This window comes from Nothoprocta perdicaria, unplaced genomic scaffold (assembly GCF_003342845.1).
Source record: "Nothoprocta perdicaria isolate Ctin4 unplaced genomic scaffold, notPer1 scaffold_12, whole genome shotgun sequence".
In the NCBI taxonomy this organism is placed as follows: Eukaryota; Metazoa; Chordata; class Aves; order Tinamiformes; family Tinamidae; genus Nothoprocta; species Nothoprocta perdicaria.
The window spans coordinates 2,612,080-2,632,823 of record NW_020454316.1 but is presented as its reverse complement, the minus strand read 5'-3'; the positions used below and the strand labels follow the sequence as shown (position 1 = coordinate 2,632,823).

General features: G+C 59.6%; 1 protein-coding gene across 6 annotated transcripts in view; it reads left to right on the top strand.

The window, feature by feature from the left end:
* Window positions 1–20,744, top strand: part of MPRIP (myosin phosphatase Rho interacting protein) — a 76,288-nt gene continuing 55,544 nt past the window's right edge. For all 6 annotated transcript variants that reach the window (XM_026054236.1, XM_026054237.1, XM_026054232.1 and 3 more), the window contains exons 1-3: window positions 1–150; window positions 11,761–11,838; window positions 13,110–13,175. In XM_026054236.1, the coding sequence (XP_025910021.1) occupies window positions 31–150; window positions 11,761–11,838; window positions 13,110–13,175 (264 nt within the window). In that variant the 5' untranslated portion in view covers window positions 1–30. The remainder of the gene's footprint in view (window positions 151–11,760; window positions 11,839–13,109; window positions 13,176–20,744) is intronic.

Here is a 20,744-nt window from a genome sequence, read left to right as displayed (position 1 = left end):
CTGAGCGGCGCTGCGCGGCGCGGGGCCGCCATGGCCGCCAAGGACAACCCGTGCAGGAAGTTCCAGGCCAACATCTTCAACAAGAGCAAGTGCCAGAACTGCTTCAAGCCCCGCGAGTCCCACCTGCTCAACGACGAGGACCTCAACCAGGTAGGGAGCCCCCTTTCCCTCCGCCAAGCTCCCCCTGAGCCCCTCCTGCACCCCCAGTTTGGTGCCCCCCTTCTTTCCAGTGTTTGGCCCCGGTCTGCTGCTCCCCAGGCTCCTGCTGGCCCCGTTAGCAGGGTTGGAGCCCAAGGTGCTGGTTGATCCCATGGATTTGATGGGGTTCTGTGGGATGTGTGTGGTCCTGTGGGTGCTGGATGGCTCGTGGATCCCATGGGGTGTCCGTGGATCCCATGGGGTGTCCGTGGATCCCATGGGGTGTCCGTGGATCCCATGGGGTGTCCGTGGATCCCATGGGTTCCTGCTGACCCCGTGGATAGCGTGGTGTCCCCTGCGGTGTCCTGTGGTGCCTGCTGGCCCCTGAGGCCCTGTGGTGTTGTCAGGAGGGCACCAGGCACCCATGGATAGCGTGGGGTCCCATGGGAYGTCCAGTGGTCCCGTGGGTGTCTGCTGGCCCCGTGGATGGCGTGAGGTCCATTGGGATCTGCAGTGATCCCTTGGGTGCTCATTAACCTGGTGGATAATGGGAGGCTCGTTGCAAAGTGTGAGGTCCCGTGGGTGTCTTGTAGCCCTGTGTGGCTACTGTCAGGTCCCATGGCGTGTCCAGTGTCCCTATGGATAGCATGGGGTCCCAGGGGTGCCCTCAGGCCCCATGGAGGGCCCCAGGGATATCTGCAGGTCCTGTAGGACAGCCAGTGTCCCAGTGGATAACCAGTGTCCCTATGGGATGTGCAGTGAYCTTTTGGGTGCTCACCCACCCATCCGTGGGCCCCATCCAAGTAGCTTGTTTCCTGAAGGACCCGGAGCTTCAGCCGCTTCCTGAGATGTTTTGGGGAGCAGCGCCCCTGGGGAGCACCCACACGCGGTGRGGGGCAGCATGGGGCTGCAGCGGGTGCTGCTCCCACAGGGAAGGGGCTTCCCATGGCCCCGTTGAGAGGGAGATGCCCAAAGTCCCGGGAAGAACTTGGCTTCCAGAACACCCCAATCCTTCTGGAAGGCCTCCGGCTCTCCCTGGCTTTCCCACGGCCGGAACAGGGGGATGCGGGGAGGCGCCTGCCGCCCTTCCCGGGGTGCCGACCCCAACGCAGGGGGTCTGTGACTGTGCCGGGACTAGGCCTTCCTCCTCCTCCTCTTCCTCCCAGGCCTTTCCAKCCCCTCCCTCAGGCCAGGGAGGCCCAGTGCAAATGCAGCTGGGAATTGCACCCTGTAATATATATAKAGAGAGATWGATATATATAGATATATACATGTATGTGTGTGTATATATATTTTTCTTTTTGTTYTGGGGGGTCGTCAGCGCCCGCGGGCCGGGGGGAGCAGCGCCGCGCTCCCTCCTCTCGCACCTTTCGGCGCTGGATCTGACATCTCTCCTTGCAATCCTATTATGGAAATGGGATCAGACATATTGCTGCGCGCGTTGAGGCGGCGGGGGGGGGGGACACACGACATAATGAAATCCGAAGGCTAATATGGAAAAAATGTAACTGGAAAAAATGCCTTGGTGTATGCGGGAAGGGGAGGGGAGGGCAGGGGGAGTGTCAGCGCGCAGCGCCCAGACAAAGGAGCCATCCCAGAGGACGTTTGGGAAGAGCCCCCCTCTCCCGGCTTTCCCACAGCCCCGGCAATGCCCTGCCTGGAGTTTCAGCTCCTCGGTGGGGGGAAAAGTTGATCCGTGCTCCGTCCCGCTGTGGTGCTGGTCCCTGCATCCATCCCTGGGATGCGGGGGGGGGTGTGTGTGTGTCCCCCCGCAACGCCTGCCGGGAATGGGGCCTTGTCCGGCCGGAGAAGGGCTCTCCTCGGCTTTGTTTTCCCCTCTGCTCCTGCTTCCCTGCAGCTTTCCGTGCRGGAAGGGGCCTGGGATGAGCTCGGCCCCAGGTCTGGGCACCGCGTGGCCTTCGCTGGCTGGGGATCCAGGATGTTCCAGGGAGCGTGTGAGGGGAATCAGCGCTTTCGTCCTTGGCTCCGTGTTTGCAGCCCGGGCTCAGTAATCTCRCTTTAAGATAAGATGGTGGCTTTAGGCGAGTGTGTAATACGTATATAAATAGGTGTCTCTATGCGCCCTCCTGCACGGAGCTTGCTCCTGGAGCTCCCCTGGCCTTATATCCGTGCTCCGAGCCCCCCTYGTGCCGCGGGACCCCATTAAATGGATGCGACCAGCCTGGTGCAGCAAACTTTGTTGCTCCTAATTAACACTGCTCGTTGTGGTYGGCGGCAGCTCCGCGCCGGGGCTCAGAGCCGACGCTCCATGGGGTGCGTGCTCAGCACCGAAGTGTTCCCGTGATAACAGGTCGGATGATGTCCCTCCTCTTAGGTTAACTTTATAAAGCCTGGCTTGGTTGTGGAGAGCAGCGCGGCCTGGATCSGTGCCGGAGCCGCGTTGCAGCAGGGTGGTCGCTGCCTCGGGGAGGCTGTTCGAGTCATCAGACCTTTCTACTTGGCTTGCAGGAAAGGTGAAGATCCGTCACACGTTGGTGCCGCTGTTTTGGGATGTTTTTGTTGTATAAAAGTGCCTGCATGGGTACTAGCGGCCGCCTCTCCTGCTGGGTCCGGGGCCGGAGACCAGGCGTGTGTCGCGGTGGTAATTGCAGTGGCTTCCCGTTTTGCTGGGGACCTGGGGGCGAGGGAGGGCGACTCCAGCCCCAAACACGGAGATTAAGGAACTRGAGCTCTCTAATAATAATCGGACTTAGTGCTTCCAACTTCAAAGAGCTGCGCGGCCGCTAAGTCCCTAATCCCGGGAGCGCTCCGTTCACGAGTTGTTTTTGTGCGCGGCCGGGCTGGCGGGGCAGTGCGGGGTGACCCCCCCTTGGCTCGGGGCCGTGCAGGGAGCGGATGTGCTCCGGACGCCCGGAGCTGCTTCCCTCCGTGTGGATACTCCGACAGTGTGCCGGGGCCTCTGGGCCCGCTCTGTCCTTTGGGATAACTTGGAGCTGGAGCTGTGCCGGAGCCCCTGCAGCCTTGGCCTGCGTGGGCCTCGCTAACGTGATGTGGGTAGCGGGATCCTGCATCTCCATCGTGCCACAGGACCGACCAAATGGCAGCAGCGACGGCTGCCGGGATAGAGGCAGCTCCAGGAGCAGCACCTGGAGCACGATACCTCTTCAGCTCCCCGTGGTGCTGCCCCTTCCCACCAGGGCTGGGAATTCCCTTCTTCCTGGCAGGACACGGCCCTGGAGCGGYACCACCCTGCCCAGGTTACCTGGGCTCACGTAGTCTTCTGCAAAGGCCCTGTTCCCAGAGACTCTTTTTCCTTCTCCGGCAAATGTGGCTCTGCTTTTCCAGCAAAACCTCTTGGAGAAGCCATCCCAGGAGTTTGGCAGGGATGGCTCCGGGGGTCCCCTGGGAGCCCTCCAGCCTTGCGGGATGTGGATTCCCCTGGCTGGTGAGCACTGGCTCGTGCTCAAAGGCACGAGCCTCTGGTTTGTAAGGAAAATGAAGCCCCCCCCAAGACTGAAACACTGAGAATTAACCTCAAAATTACACTTGGCCTGAACTGGCAGAAATACTGAGTGTGAAACAGTCGCTTTTAATTTTCTCCATGCATGTGCTCTGCGAGGGCATGGGGCTGGCACAGGCGGAGGAATTTGAGGAGGCCTTTCCAGCTGCCAGCGTCTTCTCTTTTTGCCTTAGCAAACACTGGGACAYGGATGCCCAGAGGACCACCCAGTTAGAGAACTTACAGACTTCTCCTCCTCCTTTCTCCCACGCTGGCCCTTGTCACCGCAGCCCAGGGTGGAGAGGTTCTTCGTTCGGGCACTGTCACTTTTCCAGCCTTCTGGATGCTGAACAAATCCCTCTGCTGCCTGCACGAGCTGCAAAGTGCAGGGATTGGGTAAGGCAGCGAATCCTGGCTGCCTCCTGCCTCTTCTCAGGAGCGTTATCCCAGTTCCTAAGACCTTCATGGTGCTGAGGGCTGCTTCTCCTGCCCCAGCTCCATGCTGGCTCTGCTCCTCTTCGTGCTTGGGAATGTGGGATCCTTCCTGCTGCAGCTGCACTTGTGTGCCTGGGCCTGCCTGGCTCCGGGTCAGGCTCCCATAGGAAATGGGCCCCGGGCTGGTTCGTTCCCTTCCTGCACACGTGCAGCTTGCAGGGACCAAGTGCCGACAGCGTGCGGGAGACAACTCRGCTCCGGTCGCTTGAACCAAGGCAGCAACAAGTGCTCTGGGCCCTGGCCGTGTTGCTGGCCCAAAAGCAAATGCGACTTGTGCAGCACAGCTAGGTGCAATGGGTGCAGGAGAGGCCTCGGGATAAGCATTCCCTGCCAGGGCAGCAGGAGCGGGGCAGCCTTTCGCCTCTGCCCTGTGCTTCTGGAGGGAGGAAAACCCCCTCTTTCCTGGAAAGCAGCCCCTGCGTTCCTGCCTTCCCCGCTCCCTGGCTGCTTGTATCATGCTGCAAAAATCTGGCTGTAATTGTCTAATTATTAGGACCAAACAGGGGAAGATTCTCTGCAAAATGTCAAGCCCGCCTCCGTGGGCTGCTGCAGCGGGGGGAAGCGTGGAGCTGCGGGAAYGTGACCGGAGCAGCCGGCACTGCTGTGGGGGGCAGGAGGTGACACGAGCGGGAGCCCCCCCAGTGCCCAGAGCTTCCTTGTGCAGGCTCCAGGACGGAGCTGTGGGAACAGCTCACACGGAGAGCTGGGGTTGTCAAGTGCAGGCGGCTTCTGCCGATGGGCTCGCGGGATCCTCTTCATTTTACTGGTGTGGATTTGTTGGAGGCCAACAACCTCCGTGGATCCTCGGTCCCTGCGCTGGCCGGGGTCAGCGCTGGGCGCTCTCCCTTTGGCCTGGGGCATTTGACTCCCTCTTTGGCCGTGCAGACTCAGGCTGGGTGGGTGAAGGTACTCGCGTCCCTTTACCCACTTATTTTCTGCCTTTCTTTATTTGTTGTTGCGTGGCGCCGTACCTTATCTCCCCTGGGAGTGGTAACTCCCCTCTCCGGAGCTCCGGAGAGCTCGTGGCTTTTTGCAGGCGCCGAGGAAGCTCTGCCGAGGGAGGTGGTTGGACCCCGTGCTTGCTGCGAGGCACAGCCTGGGCCTTGGGGCTGCTGGGCCTTGTCTAGGAGGGGGATCTGCCCTTGAAAGGCCCTTTTCTTTCCCTTGCCCTGTTCATTTTTGCTGCTATCTCTGCAAAACTACAGCCGGGGTCTTTCAGCTTTTGCTGTGACGGATGAGGTCGATGCGAGTGAGCAGGGCTGGGGACAGGGCTTGGCTATTTGCAGAGAGGCTCCATGTTTGCACGAGGGGTGAACCCAGCCTTTCCCTGCCTGTTCCTGTGGTCCCGTGGTGGCCCCGCAACCCGCGCAGCCGTTTGCCCGGGCAGCTGCTTTGCTTGGGGCTTGCTGGTGGCCAGGGCAGGCCTGAGGGTGCTCCGGGATGTGCAAGGTGCCCTGACGCCCTTGGAGCCACTCGCTGCGCTGCGCTGGAGGCCCCAGTCTGGTCTGTCCGGTCTGGTCAGGGCTGCTCTTTGCACGTTGAAGTGGTGGTTGGAAGCGTGGCTTGGTGCTGGGCGATGTGCTGGACCCCGTGCGCAAAGACACCTTTGCGGGAGAGCCGGTGCTCCGAGGTCTCCGCAGCTCTTGCTTCCTGCCCCTGGATTTAGCAGGTGTTGAGGGCACCTTTGCACTTACCTCTGGCCACGCGATGCAGCGAGCGGTGCCTCTGCCTGGGAACGCGCGGCGCTGGGGAAGGGTTCGCTCTGGAGCCGGCAGCGTTTGGCCCCGCTCCTCCGTGTACGGGGAATCGAGCTGTGAGCAGCAGAGCTGCCCAGGCAGGGCTGGATCCCTAGCCGTGGGGATGGTCGTGCGTGGGGCCGCTGGCTGGCTGGGTGCTGCAGCTGTTCCCTGTGTCCTCCTGCCCGGAGCGCGCAGGATGCTAGGGGATGGCTGGTGTGTGTCTGCGTGCCTCCAGGCCGAGCTCTGGGCTCGAAAGACTGCTTGTTTGGGGTGGCAATGGGGTGTGATMCCTCCCCACTGGGTCACCTTCCCCATTCCTGCTGTGTGACAGCAGCTCCCGACRCACCCGTCCAGGAGGCTCTCTTGGGCTCGAAGGTGCAAAAGCTGGAGGCTGAGCTGAAAGCACACAGATTTCCAYTCTAGAGGCTGCGATCGCGGCGCTTGTGGTGACTTTGTTGTGCCAGAGGCAGCCACACGCCTCCGGAGAGCCCTGAGCACCATGGGCATCTGCACGTGGGTGACCCCAGCCCTCGTGCCCGCAGGGCTCTGCTCCCGTGGGCAGCAGAGGCTAAAGCTCAGCRGCAGCAGCCTGTTGTTGTTGTTGTTGTTGTTTCCCTCCTCTCTCCTTGCCGCTCACTTGCCAAGACTGAGCAAAACAAGCCCTGCCTCCACTCGAGACAGGCCGATTACGTCGGCCAGCAGCCTAAACAGATTATCCCCTCCCGCCACGCGCTCCGAGCCAGGAGTCTCTCCCAGCAATTGATCCCAACTTTCCCTCGGAGCGTGGCACTGTGGGTCGGCACTGGCTGCYGGAACCACCTGGAGCTGCCGGCGGCGCGGCAGGGCTGTGGGTGCTGAGCTGGGGCCTCGTTGGGCAGTGGGTGCATCGGCAGTTCGGGTGCCACAGGGGAAGGTGCCACCTGCAAACACTGCGGGCGTGAGAGCCACCTTGAGTGGCACATGGGCCGGTGTCACAGCCCCGTAACCCAGTGCTCCGTGTTGCTGCCACGCGGGCCGGGGACACGGGTGACATTGCCTCTGTGTGTCCTGCAGTGTGGTGTTGCCCAGCCCGTGCAGATCTTCCTGGGCTGGATTGTGCCGTGCTGGTCTTTATGGAGCGCTGAGCAGCTCTGCGTATCCCTCAGTGCAGGTGCCCCTGGCTGCTGCGCGTTCCCATGCGGGAAGCGCGGGTTGCGGTGGCGTGGTTTGTGTCTGGGCTGAGAGCAGGGCCTGGGCAGCATCAGCGTGGCAGCTTGACAGCTTTGTGTAAACCGAGCTGGGGCCGCTTCCTTCTCCGCTTCCTCCCACCCGTCCTGCTCCGAGCGCTGGCCYGGGGCTTGGCGCTGGAGGCGGCACCGTCCCTCCTGATGCAACCCAGGCTTGTGGAGCCGCGGAAACCGAACCCCCGGCTGGGGCAGAGCAGCTTTGTGGGTGTTGTAGGTCGGAAAGGCAGAGCAGGGCTCGTGCTGGTGCCTCCCRAACAGGAGGGCACGAGCGGAGTCCCTGCGAGGCCAGGACGGAACATCCTGTGCCCCGTCCCGTGTGGGCAGCGGGGCGGTCCCCGGAGCTGAGCAGGGATCCGTGGCTGGATGAGATACCTGGGTGTTGTTCTGGATGCCTGGGTGTTGTTCGCAGGTGTGACAGGAAGCTGGGCTGGTGACTCAGGAGCGGTTGTGCCTGAGTCAGCGCCCGCCAGCCCCCCCGGGCCGCCCGTGCGTGCCAGCCTCTCCATGCCGTGACCCGGAGCGTTGCGTGGCTGGGAAGGTGCCACGCACGTTGCTGCCGGTGTCCCCTYGTGGGTGGTGAACCTGTCACTCCTGTGGCCAGGGTGGTGACATGCCTTTGTCACTGCCAGCTTGGGTGAAGGCAAACCTGCCGGCATCCGCGTATCGCACGTGGCCGCTCCCTATGGCGAAAGAGCCGAAAGCCGCCCTTCCGGCACCGCAGAGCTCTCCGGAGACACCCACGAGTGGGCAAAGTCACTCCGGGAATCCCAGCAGTGCTTCAAAGTCACCTCCCTGTGCTCTCGTTGGGCAGGTCTGGTCRGATGGGGGAAGTTCCCTCTTTAAGCTCAGCTTAGGTGCGGGGCATTGGGTGTCTCCTCCTTTCCCTGCTCTCGGTGCAGGACGAGGTGTGCGCTCCAGCTCCCTTTTGGCCACGCTCCCCAGGACCTGCCTCCGTGTTTATTTTCAACCCTGCTTCAGCTGGGCCGCGTAAATGCAGGTGCGATGGGTTTTTTTGGAGAGTTCATTTCATGAACTCTCTCAATCGGATCCTTCTATTTCAGCTTGTGCCTCTCTGGGCATTTGCTGGGTTGGAAGAATAGCTTGTTTTGGTTTGGTTTTTAAAAGTGCTGCTGCGTGTTTGCTCGCTCAGTGGATGAATCCGGGCTGCCCACACTGGCTGTCTCTAATTCCTACCTTTCAGCTATTTTGGGTCAGAYGTGTGAAATTGGAAGCTTCTGCTGAAATAAGTAGAGTCCAGCGGTGCTTTTTTATCGTTCTGGCAGAGAAACGGTCGTGCCCTATTTTCAGGGCAGGTATTTCGGGTGTGTGGCTCTTCGTATGSGGTCGTCTGAGCTAAATTTGGAGCTGTTTAAGGTAAAATGGTGCCTGCTGGGGAGTGTGGGCTGGAATTGGCATTGGGTGGCAGCTTTGGGTGATGGGTGTTTYGATTCTGCTGTGCTGGGTTTCATTCAGTGGCTTGCAGTCTGCGATATTTTACCAGGTGCATTTATTTATTTTTAATTATTTTCTGGCCTGTGATGAAGCCATTCTTGAATGGGTAGTTGCCACACTGTCTCAGAGCAGCGTGGGACCACGCAGTCCTTGTAGGACTTTTCCATGCCGGGAGCTTTGGGCAGGAGTGGGAAGGTGGGGAGAAGTGAGTGGCTGCTGACAGTTTTCTGGGCAGGAAAACCCTCCAAATCCCTAAAAATTGCTTTTTCCTTGGAGAAGACCAGCATTGGCTAGAGGGTAGAAAATCAGGATGGGATTAGGTTGGTAATTGTCCCCAGAGGGTGGTCCTGCTGCTGAGGGATATTGGACATGGGGATCCCCAGGATATGGGATCTTTTGGGGGCATTGGAGAGTGGTTTTTGCGAATGTGCAGTGCAGATCCTGAACCAATTTAAATGGGAATTTTGGAGGGGAAATCTCCATATKGTGCATGGTTGCTGTAAGTAGTGGAGCAGATCCACATGGAGCCAAATTTAAGGGGCGCCATGTGCCGGGATGGGGGGATGAGGCTCCTATCCCTGCCCTTGCCCAGCTCCAGGAGGCTGCTGCACACCGCTTTAACATGCTGGTTTAATCCAGCATGGATTTAATCCAGCATGGGTTTAATCCGGCCTGGATTTCCTTCCCTCCTTTTGCTGGATGTCCAGGTGGGCTGGATGGAAAAACGGAGGGTGCACGAGGACCCTCAGACCATCGTGACCGCCATGGCATCCGCACCGCCTCCTGCTGTGGCCCGACACCCCGTTTCCCCAGTCTCCCGTATTCTGTGACACCTTCCCTTTCTCGTTATCTCTGGATGGAAAGTGCGTTGGGGGAAGCYGGGGCAGGGCAGCCGCGACTCCCCGCAGCGGCAGCCTGGGCCTGTCATGGCCGCGAGGTGGCCAGGCCCATCATGGCCACGGGGTGGTCTAGGCCCGTTGTGGCGTGGGCTGCCTGGGCCSCTCATGGTGCAGGACGACCAGGCGCCTCATAGTGCAGGGCAGCCGGGCCCGTAGCAGTGTGGAGCGGCCCACGCTCATCGTGGTGCGGGACAGCTGGGACTGTTGTGGCATAGGGCACCCATCATGGTGTGAGGCAGCCCCAGGCCTGTCATGGCTGCGGGGCGACCAGGCCTGTCATGGCTGCGGGGYGGCCTGGGTCCATCATGGTCAGCCAGGCCTGTTGTGGCGCAGGGTGGCCTGGGCCCCTCATGACACAGGGCCAGCCGGGCCCGTCACGGCGTAGGGTGGCCTAGGCCGCCTCATGGCACAAGGCAGGCCGGGCCCCTCATGGCGCATGGCGGCCTGGGCCCCTCGTTGCACAGGGCTGGCCGGGCCCCCATGGCGCAGGGTGGCCCAGGCCTGTGCGGAGCGTGGCGGAGCCGCCGGCGTGGGCGGCGCGGCAGGGTGGAGCCCGCGGCGGGCGGGCGCCCACAAGCCCCGGCAGAGCGAGCCGAGCRGCGGCCATGGGGCAGCGCGACACGGGGGCCCGGCACGACCTCGACGACAGCACTGCCATCCAGGTGAGGCCGAGGGGCAGCCTCTGCGTGGAGCCTTATTCCCATTCCATGCTCTCGTTAAAGAGGGAAGGGCTTCCCGGTTGTGTGTTTCCAGCTGGTTTCCATCTGGAGGGGAGATGGGGCTTTTGCCCTTCTCCTCCGGCTCGCTTGCCTGCTTACTCCGTGTTTCCGGATGAATTTGGGTGCACCCACAGTTTTTTCTATTGTTTGCAGGGATTTTTCCAGAGGGGAAACTTCTTTTTATTTTTTAGTCATTACAAAACCACAGAAACTGGCAGGGAGAAGCTAGGGGAGGTACTGAGTTGGATATTGTTTGGGGCTTCCAAAAAAGAGAGAAAAAAGCAGCAGCATCCAAATAATCTCAAGAGGAACTGGAAATGTGTGTCCTTCTCTTGGTGTGTCCAGCCTGACCCAGCAGCCAAGGTGCAAAGCAGCATCCCTGATCCCAAGGGCTCCACCGGAGCTCTGCTCCTGGCCAGGCCRGGTCTCCTTGCGGTGTTTTGGGCCTCAGAACTGGATGTTTTGGCCTGCTGAGTTGGGTGTTTCGGGCCTCAGAACCAGATGTTTTGCGCTGCTGAATYGTGTGTTGGGGATGTTTTTGTGCTGCAGATTGGTATAAGCACTCGTGGGAGATGCACCCTGGGCTCCGGGCGTCTCCTGAAGCTGCAGGTCGATGCAAACAGACCCCTGAGCAACTGTGCAGAGATGGCTGTCTGCAGATGAGGCCAGGGCTYGGGTTTTGGGCAGGGGCTGCCTCGGGTTTTGCCCCAGGCTCGCGGTGCCGACGGTGCTGGTGCCGTCCGCGTGGGAACGCCGACCGTGCGGCTCCCCCGCGTCCCTGGGGCGAAGCGGCAGAACTGGCTCTTCTGCTTCACGCGGCAAGTCCTGCACAGAAACCAGCTGTGGAAAGAGCCTAGTCTTTATTTTTTTTTACTTATTTTTTTTCCCTGCTGATAAATGGCAGCGCTGCAAGGCTTTTYTTTCCGGGTATTCTTTCCCTTTCTTTTTTGCCGTCGGCTGAACTAACTGTGTTCGCTCTGCCGGGATTTGACCTTCCTGTATTTTAGGCTGTTGACTCTTTCAAAGCGATGGCAGGGAAGGGGGAGCTGGCGGGGATGTGTTTGCAGGGAAGCAGGTACTTGGATGTGCACAATACAGGAAACGGGCCGAGGGCCTGGCTGCGAATTGAAGAACTGCCAGTGCTCGATCATGGATTTTTTTTTTTTTCCCTCTGCAAATTAATTAATTAAAAACAAGCTCTCCTTGGAGATTTGCTCTCTCTTTGCAATAGAGGCAAGCTGCAGAGGGCAATGAAACTGCCGGTGGAGGCAGGGAGGCTGCAGGCTGTGGGAGGCTGGTGCTCAGGGCCAGGCCTTGCTGGGGCGCCTGGGTTAGGTGGGCTCTCTGGTTCTGTTTTTCTAAGTTCTTTCCAAATCCCGCTCTTGCTCTGCAATGCCTTGCATGTAACAGCACGCATTGCAGTCAAGCGTCAGCTTCCCATGTGAGAGCAGAGGTGAATCTGTCCATGCCCGGGAGCTCAGACTCATAGAGCCACCTTCACCTTGGTCTTTTGGAGGCCCGTGTGGGGCTTCCTGTGGTTCCCAACTGATGGTCTGCCTGGCTGCCCCCGTGGTGCTGACTCCACGTGCGCTGTTCCCCTATTGTTCACCTTGCTGTGCTGTTTCCTTGCAGGCCAAACCCATTTATGGCGGCTGGCTGCTGCTGGCGCCCGAAGGAACGGAYTTTGACAACCCCGTGCACCGCTCCCGGGTAAGTGAGGCAGCCTCRTCCCCACCGGGGCTATGGGATGAGCAGGGAGGCAAGGGCTGCCAGGAGCAGCGCTGAACGCGCAGCCTTGCCCTCCCTGCGGGGTGGGACCTGGGCTGTACCTGCCTCCGCTGAGCACCCGGCCCCTTGCGCAAACCTGGCCACGGGGAGACGTTTCTGGACAGGGCCCAGTCTCCTTCCTGGGCTGCTCTCCCCAAATGCTTGAGCTGTGCTGGGAAAAGCCAGTCGTATTTGGACCAGGCCCTTACTTTTCTTGCAGTTGTTGCTTTTTGATGCCCCCGCACTGTTTGCATTGGATGGCCCCAAATGTGCTGTGCTGACGGGAAGGGTCTTAGTCTGGTGGGCTGTGCTGCTCTGGTCCTTGMTCTGCAGCTCAACAGTGCTGCGTGCAGAGCCGTGCAGGGAGGCCACGAGCCTGGAGCAGAGGCTGCCTGCTAAGCTGAGCCTTGCGGAGGTCCTCAGGATCCTCTGCCGTTTTGCTTGTCCCTGGGCACTTTGGACTTTGCCTGAAGGCCTGAGAAAAGCGAGATAAGAATTACTGCACTGGGGCTATGAATCTAGGACCTTTTTATTTCAGCCTGCTCGACCAGTTTTTGTTCTTGGCTGAAAAACAACCTGGCACGCATGGGGAAAAAAAAAAAAAAAAAAAGCAGTTTTCCGGCCAGATCAGTTCTCCAATCTGTTTTGCTGTGCGGCTGCACAAACAGCAGTGCCAGCRCGGCGCCAGGGGCTGGGGCAGCCTGGTATCAGCCACAGCGGCAGCTGGGGCAGAGCTGCCTCCGGAGGCAAAACTACCCTCAAATCRATCCAGGGGACCAACTGTGCCCTGCTCTATGCACGTACAGTGGTAGGTGTCAGGCAGTGAGTGTTGCTTCCACAGCCCCCAAGYAGTTGTTGGCAGTGCCAGACTTGCCAGAGCTGGTGGGAACCGGCAGGGCCCGGCAGAAAAGCTTTTGCAATATTCCTCAGCCTTTAGGAATGGTTGGTGCAGCGTTCGGGGGGGTCCCCTCTGCTTTTGGACAGCAGCTTCCCGGCCTCTGTCCTTCGCAGCTGCCGTTTTGGTGGGACCTGCATCACGTCACTTGGAGTCCCCAAGCATGAAGAGCTTTCCCTGCCCACATGTCCTTGTCACCTTTCTTCCCACACGTCCTTGTCGCCTTGCCCCGGTTTGGCCCTTAGCAGCTCCGCTCCCCTCTGGCTCGGGCCAGAGGAGGACRAGCTGCGGTAACCAGCGTCGCTGTCTTCTCTTCCAGAAATGGCAGCGCCGCTTCTTCATTCTCTACGAGCACGGGCTGCTGCGCTACGCCCTCGACGAGATGGTGAGTGACYGTGGGGGTTCGCACGCGGGCTCTCCATCCGCAGCCCGACCTCACCTTCCCGTACTGCCTGGGAGATCTTCGGAAGAGCCCATCATGGCAGCAGTCCGTAGAGAAATCCCTGCTGGAATGGTGCTGGCATTTACTCTCTGGGTGTGACTTGAAGCAGGCCAGGCTTGTGTAAGAGGTTGGTGGGTGTGCGGAGGCCTGTGGGCACCCTAGGGAGAAGCGCTGGCTTGGTTTTGGTGTTAAATGGGAGTGGGAGATCATTGCCTATAGAGCCAGTGCTGGTGGGAGAGCATCGGAGGGGTTGTGTGGCACCCTGTCCCCAYGTCCCCAGCGCTCCTCTCCTCAGTGCCAGTTTGGATTTGGCAGTGCTGGGTTGTCTTGGTTGCTTCTGAGGACCAGGTGCTTCTGTGGCAGCGTCCACAGAAAGTAGGTAGCTGGAATGCCTTCCTGCTGCTTGCCTGGCCCCGGTTGCGGATTCCCGTTATCCGTGCTGCTCCGAGGAGCTTCCTTCCTCTGTGAAACATGAAGTGGGGAGAGAAAAAGAAGGGAAACTCTCCCATTTGCCAAGAGGGGCTGTTGAGCGYGGCACATAGCCTGCAGTGACTGCCCAGGGCTGCAGCATCGTCCTCCGGAGCAGAAAGGCCCTTGGGAGGGTGGCAGCCCCGGGCCGTGTGTAGCCTCTTGCCTGCATGCCGGGATACGCCTGGGCGGGGAGGCTTGCAGGGACATGCAGGAATACGCGTGTTGCAGAGGGGTGGCTCCCCGGGAAGCTGCTTGGACCCTATGGGATTGAACATAGAGCCCTACATGGGGGCCACGGTCGGAATTGCAGGTGCCCCAGCTCTGCCAACGGCACCTCCGTTCCCRGCTCCCCTTGGCCTCCCCCAAGGACACCCAGGAGCAGGCAGGAGAGCGCAGTGCCCATGGATTCGTGCCTGTGTCTGGAAGCAGAACGGACGTTTCTTGAGTTTCACGCCCATTTGTGTTTGTTTATTTTCTTCTTGCAATCGGTCCAAGTGCCCTAAATAATTTAAACGCCTTGAGAGCTGCGAAAACTTTTAATACGTTTTTAATATCTCTGCAACCTGGATTTTTGCTGCTGTGGCGTTTCGTGTGCTAAAGAGGCAGGAAAGCAGCGTGCCACTGGCTAAGGAAATGCTCCAGCCTGAGCAAGGTGGCAGAGCAGAGGCACAGCACAGTGCTGAACCTGTTCCACTGCTTTGCACCCCAGGCAGGACCTGCGGCAGCTGCTCTGCGTCCGGACAGGAGCAGGTTCCGAGTGCCCAAGACCTCCTGGCTCCCCTGTGCCCATGGGGAATGTCGCCGGAGACTCTGCGAAAGGGTCAGAGCACAGTCCTGCAGGCACCTCCCGGACTGGCAGGGCTTTAAAGGGAAAACGTGGAAAAACAAACAGAATGAGTAATGTGAATATGTGGATCATGGGTTGGTGTCCAGGGGAGCACGAGATAGTGCGGTGCTGGTGGCTGGGCCCCACGGTGACTCACAGGATGCTTTTTGCCCACCTCCAAGGATGAGCTTTGACCTAGCGGAGGAAGGCGGAGAGGCAGCCCAGGACTGCCGCTTGCTCTTCAGTTTTTTGCTAGATCATTTGGGTGAGATCCCCAAAATAGCAGCATGTTGAAGCCGGTAAATAACATAGCAATCCTTACCTTGCAGACAGACATAAAGTCTTGGGTGAAACCCCCAGGTTTGGGGACACTTCAGCCCTTTTAGTGGTCTTGGTGCTGGAGTGAGCAGGTCTTGCTGCTGAACTGGTCCCTTGCCAGCCCTGCTTGGATGCTGCCCTCCCTCCGGCTCCCAGTCTGTTTTACAGTTGAACTCAATGATCTTGAAGGTCTTTTCCAACTATAATGATTCTATGCTTCTGCCACAGATATTGACCTTTAAGGGTTGCAGCCTGCTTTGCCAGAACACAAGCTCATCCAGGCGTGTGCCAGAGGGAGCATCCGGGAAGCGCTGCCYGGCACCTGGCACGGAGGGCTCGGAAGCGAAGCATCCCGTGGGAGGAGGGCCGGGAGCGACTGGCCGGGGCCATAGATGGAGGAGCCAGTGGCTGCTCTGCCCTCCCTGCTGGCCCTGACACACAGTGTAAAAATACCCTCCTGACCTTTCCCGAGAGCACGTCCCAGCCTCCGGGCTGCTCTTCCCGGTGGCTTTTCTAAGGGTGCTGCTGTGCCCGGCCCCCGCGCACAGGCAGGAGCCGAAGCCCCCGAGCGGGAACAGGGCTTGTGTTTTGTGAGGAGCAAGGACAGGGTGGGTGGGAAGGACGGGCAGGGATGATCCTTTCCATGTGTGGGAGAGTGTGCTGAGGAGTGTCCGTGGGAGCTTCCCTCACAGCACTTGGGCTGTGCGGGAAGAGGCTTTCCCACCAAAGTGCCAGTGCTGCTGGCTCCCACGGAGGCCCGTGCGGCCGGGCAGCGGCTCCCCATGTCCCTTCGAGTTCCCCGTGTCCCTTCCTGCCGGCTCTGCGCCCACGGTGCCGCCCCTTGCTCTGCTCCGTCTCCGAGGCTCCTGTTTGCAGCAGGTTGGGTATCTCGCGCGGCTCCCGGCCGGCCCGGGGGGAATTGCAGGCAGCGCAATGGAAGTTTCCACTTGAGCCCCCCCGGCGGCGCTAAGCCCACCCCCGCCAGGATCTTTGCCAGGGACAGACCGTGACCTGCCGGCTGGCACCGTATCTGTCCCGGGAGGTGCTGAGCCTCTCTGGATGGGACCCAGCAGCCAGGGAGAGGATCTGGCCTGCTGTGGTCCCTGCTGTGGATCAGGGGACATGCAAGGAACTCATCTCCCTGGGGTCCCTTTAGAGGGACTCGTCTCCCCGGGGTCCTGTTTGCTTTGGGTGCATCCTGCCGTTGTCACACGCTGTGCAGCTGCCCTCTGCTTTTGGCTGCTCTCGGATAGCAGGAAAAAGCTCTGCAAGGAGGAACGAGAAGGCTCGCTGAGACGGGCAGTGCCCTGTGAGGGTTCTTTGCAGCCAGGGCAAGCAGCAGCCGGAGCTCTCGGTGAGGGTGGTGAAGGTTGTTGGATGGAACTGGGAAGGACTTTGCAGGCTGAAGGTGCCCATTACCCTCGGGGGCTTTGGGGGCAACAGAGTCCCTGGCGGGGGGTGGTTGTACTGGGCACAGAGCTGCTCCCGACCTGGGAGTGAGTTTTGATGCCAACATAAGGCACATGCAGTGGGAATTAGCTGAGGGCCCTTGGGCTTCTGTGCCTGAGGAAGGGAAACCCCGGGAAACAGCAGAGTGCCGGTCGAGCCCACGTGCCACGGGGCTGGGGACGGGCGTGGAGCCYGTCCAGGTTTATCTGCAGCTTCTGTTTCTTGCCTGGGAAGCATGAGGGCACACGGGAAAAGGTGCCAACAGGGCCGAACGCACCTGGGCATCCCCAGCCCAGCCTAGCTCCTTGTGTCCTTTTGTTTTCCTTGGGGTGTGTTTTCCTTGGGGTGCATTTCCTTGTTTTTGGCCCCTGAGGGTCCCCTTTGCAGCCCCTCATGTCCCCCCCAAGAGCGGCCAGGGCCCTCTGTGCGGCGGCAGCTGCCCACGGACCTCCCAGGCTGCTGCAGGAGTGGATTGGGTTGCTGCGACTCCAACCTGTTAGGCATTAATTGTGTGGGTTTGGCAATTGCTGCTCTTGGTGAAAGCAGAGCGGAGGCGGCTGGCGGAGGGTCCCCCCGCCTCGCCTCGAGCCGCTGCGTTTATTTACTTGCTGCCTCCTTTCCTCCCTCGTGCCCTGCGCGCACAAAGGGCACATCTGCCTGTGTGCCTGGGACCCCAAAATGGGGCTTCTCCTGCTCCCCTTCCCTGGGCTGCACTCGGAAATGACTTGGGTGCATCCAGCTGGCAGCTGCCCTTGGATCTCCTTCAAGGGAGAGCCCCAAATATCGCCCGACTGCCRCGTGCTGGCCGGGGGTGCCACTTCCCTTCCTCTTCTGCGTTTTCACCCTGAAAAGCCAAATCCAGCTCTCCCAGCGAGGTGATCCTGGTTGGAAATGGCAGCTTAGGAAGCGTGCGGAAGCAGCCTCCATGGTGAGCCCGGAGGGGCTGCAGCTGCTCCGTGTGTCGACATCTCCCTTCCCTGGTTCAGGAGAGTTCAGGCTCTGCCCTGGAGCACCGGGATCACGGAGCTGCCGTGGAGAGCCCAAGTCCTCCCGCGCCACTGCTGCTTCCATCGGGCATCTGTGCGGGCCTAAGGGTGGATCCTGCCTCCTGCTCTCCATGCACTGGCTGCTCTGTGGGGAGCTTGGGGTGCACTGTGCTGATTTGGGGGTTTAGCTTTAGGGCTGAGCCCTGCCAAGCTTGCTGCGCCGCGCTCTCTTGTGGCTCCCTTCTTTCAAGCCGGATGTTGTCCTTGCAAACAACCTGGACCTTGCGTGGGGATCGACACACACAGAGGTTGCCTGGACTCTGGGAAATCGAAGCAAAACATCCCCTCCGTCCCCTTCCCCCTACCCAAAACTGGAGCTGTTTGGGGAACTTGCCAACAGGCTGTTCCCGGCACCGTGGCCGCCYTGGATGAGCTGAGCCTGCTCCGACGTGCTGGAATTCCTGGCTTCTGAATCCCGGTGGGTGCACAGGTGGTTCGGCTCCATGCCCCAGCCTTGCTGCTGTGGCATGGGGACAGTCACGGATGCCACCGCCACATGACTTGGGTTCCCGGCCCTCAGCAAACGTGTCCAGTGACTTGTTCTGGCGATGGAAGAATCACCCACAAGAAGCTGAGACCTTTGGCCCCTTTGGAGAAATGAGGCTGAAGAGGAGAAAGTCCCTGGGCCCCATGGAGCAGCTTCGCCAGGAAGATGTTCACAGTGACTTGGAATGAAGAAGAGGCCCCAGGATGCATCCCGGCACCTTTTCTTCAGGGGAAAACGTCCCAGGAGGCAYTCAAGGTTGGCACCCACTTTGTTCCAAGCTGTATAAGGTCTAAATCCTCCTGCTAAAACCCTTGGTGGGTGCCTGGGAGAGCAGCCTGGCCTGCAAACCAGGAGCTTCCCATGGGATATACGGGAGCTGCGGCAAAAGCAGTGCCAGGGAAGATGATGGAGCTGGGAAGGTGGACGGTGTCCAGGCTGTGTGAGTGGCAAGTGCAATTATATTGCAAAGCATTTGCCTCCTTTTGTTTTGATTGCTGCCATCTATAATTAGCTCCCTGGATCCCTATAAATAGCGCCCTGCCGCATGGGAACGTAGCTGGAAGCGAGTGGGCGTTGCAGGAGGGATCTTGCAGGGATGGCGCTCGCCGYTCCCTCCTTTCCCTCTTTGGAGCTACCGGGAGCTCCCGGCCTCGGTGCAGCCTGGGGGGATGGATCTGCCCTCGTGGCCAGAACAGGGTCTGGGAAGAGGCTCCATTTCTCCAGGCCGGTTTCTGGGCGACCGGGTTGCRTGTCCGTGGGCCAGGCCTCATCCCGGTGCCTTTGTGCCCCACTCTGCCACTACCGGGGGCTGCGACAGGGTGTTTATGGCAGCGCGTTTGCTGCGGGGGACCCCGGAGGGACAGCATGGCCGCGCTGCTTGTACACGGAGCTGCTATCCCCGATCCGGCTGCCGATGCCTGGGAGGGCAGCAGGGAGACGGGATCCCGAGGGCCCGGAGGAAGAGGAAACAGCCCGGGGCCTGGCAATGGTTAGGACCATGGGGAGGGATGTGTAAATAGAAGAGCAGAGGCCAGCTGGGAAGCGGGAGGTCTGGCACTCGGCACAGGGCTGGGGGGGTCACCTCTGGAGCCCCCGTCCCTGCCCCCATGTCCCGGGAGGGCAGGGAGGGATGTGCAGGGGGCTCGGGGCGCTGTGGCTGCTGCTGGGACGCAGAGCAGGGCAGGGACGKGTGCCCACGGGTGCTGCCGCGTGTAGACATTTGGAATTACTCTTTCCCAATCGGGAATACAGTTCCCCCCTCCAAATTCCCTTTTTATTTGAAAGAAAGGAGCAAATTTTAAAATGTCACTGTCAGCAGAGCTGCGCTGTGTTAATTTTCTGTGTAGTTCCCTCCTTTGTCATCTGTATCATTTAAAGGAGCCAAGAATCCATGTGTGTCTTTTTTTCTCCTTCTTTTTTCTCTTTTTTTTTTTCTTTTTTTCTTCTTTCCTTTTCACATCAAAGCGGTTCCCTTCACTCTTGGCACAGAATGGAAATCCACTGGCAGGGATTTAAAACGAGCCTTAAACATCCTGGCCTCCGTGCCCTTGCTTTTTCCATTCCTTTCCCTGTTTAAGTGCTTCCAAGCTTCCCTTGTTCCCCCAGCTGCTCGGGGGGAGCACGAGGCTAGGAAAAGCTGGTGGCTGATTCCCCCCTGATCCCTTGGAGTCCCCCCATTTCCTTGGATTCCCACCCGCCCCATTCCCTTGGAGTCCCCCCCTTCCTTYCGTGGCCGCAGTTTTGCTGCTGGGCTCTGCTTGCCAGATCCACGAGACTTTCAGTTCTCTTTAGCATAAAAAAAGGCTTTTGGCTCCAATTCGAAGCATGTTTCAAATTTAAAAMAAGCCGAAACAAAAAGGGCTCAGCCGGAGTGGTGGGGAGGAAGGCTGGGAGCGCGGTCGGGCCGTTCCCGGGCCCGCCAGCATTCCCACCGCGAGGACCTTTTATCCATGGCCTACTTCTCATAAGAGACGGTTTTCCTGGCTTTCCCGATGCAGTTAGGTCCCAAGTGAAGGGAAATGGTCTCCCTGGGCATTGGTGGAATTTGGGGTAACGGGGCAGGGATCGGGCATGGGGCTTGTGGCTGGGCCGCTCACGGTGCCTCGCTCGGCTCTCCGGCCCGGAGCTGGAGGTGYTGGGAAGGGCGGGAGCTCTCCCGGCACGGGCAGCAGATTCGCCTGGATTGGAGCCAGCTCCGAGTGTGTGGGGTTGGTTTCATGGGCAGCAGCGGTCGGAAGAGCAGGGAAAATCAGCAGTTCAGCGGGGAAGAGGGTGGAAAATGATGTGTCGTGAGGTTCTGCCGGGGATGTTTAGCACATAGCTCAAAAATAACGTAGTAGGAATAGGCCAGTGTTGGGAACAGCCAGGGAAGGACAGGGCTTTGAGGAGGCAGAGCCAAAGGAGCTGGGACACAGCGCTCCTGATCATGGCCCTAAAGAAGATGCAGGGAGAGGAAACCTTGGCTGTCCCAGGCAGAGCTTGGAGCTCTTTGAATTTATCGTGTTTTGTTTTCAATAGCGCTCTGGGGGGAAACAAAATCCCATGAACCTTCCAGGAGCCCTGGGCACTCGATCCGCCTAGCATGGCCCCCTGGGACCTAGCAGGCTTTGAAAGCCTTGGAAGCCTATCCAGCCTTTTGTTGATATTGGAAAGATGARTATCTTTCCTGCTAATATCTTGCTTAATGGAGATCCAGCCTCTTTTCRGATCCCGGGATTTGGTGTGGATGCCCCATGATGGTGTCTCTGGTAGATCTTATGGATTTCCTTCTCTCCTTTCCTTCCTGGCTGTTTCTTTCACACTTCTTCATCTTCCCTGGGCACAAGGGTGGGTGGAAGAAGTTGCCACCAACTTTCCTGCCCCTCGAGAGGGACCTTCAGCACTTGCACGAGTAGCTTGGGAAATGCCCCGATCTG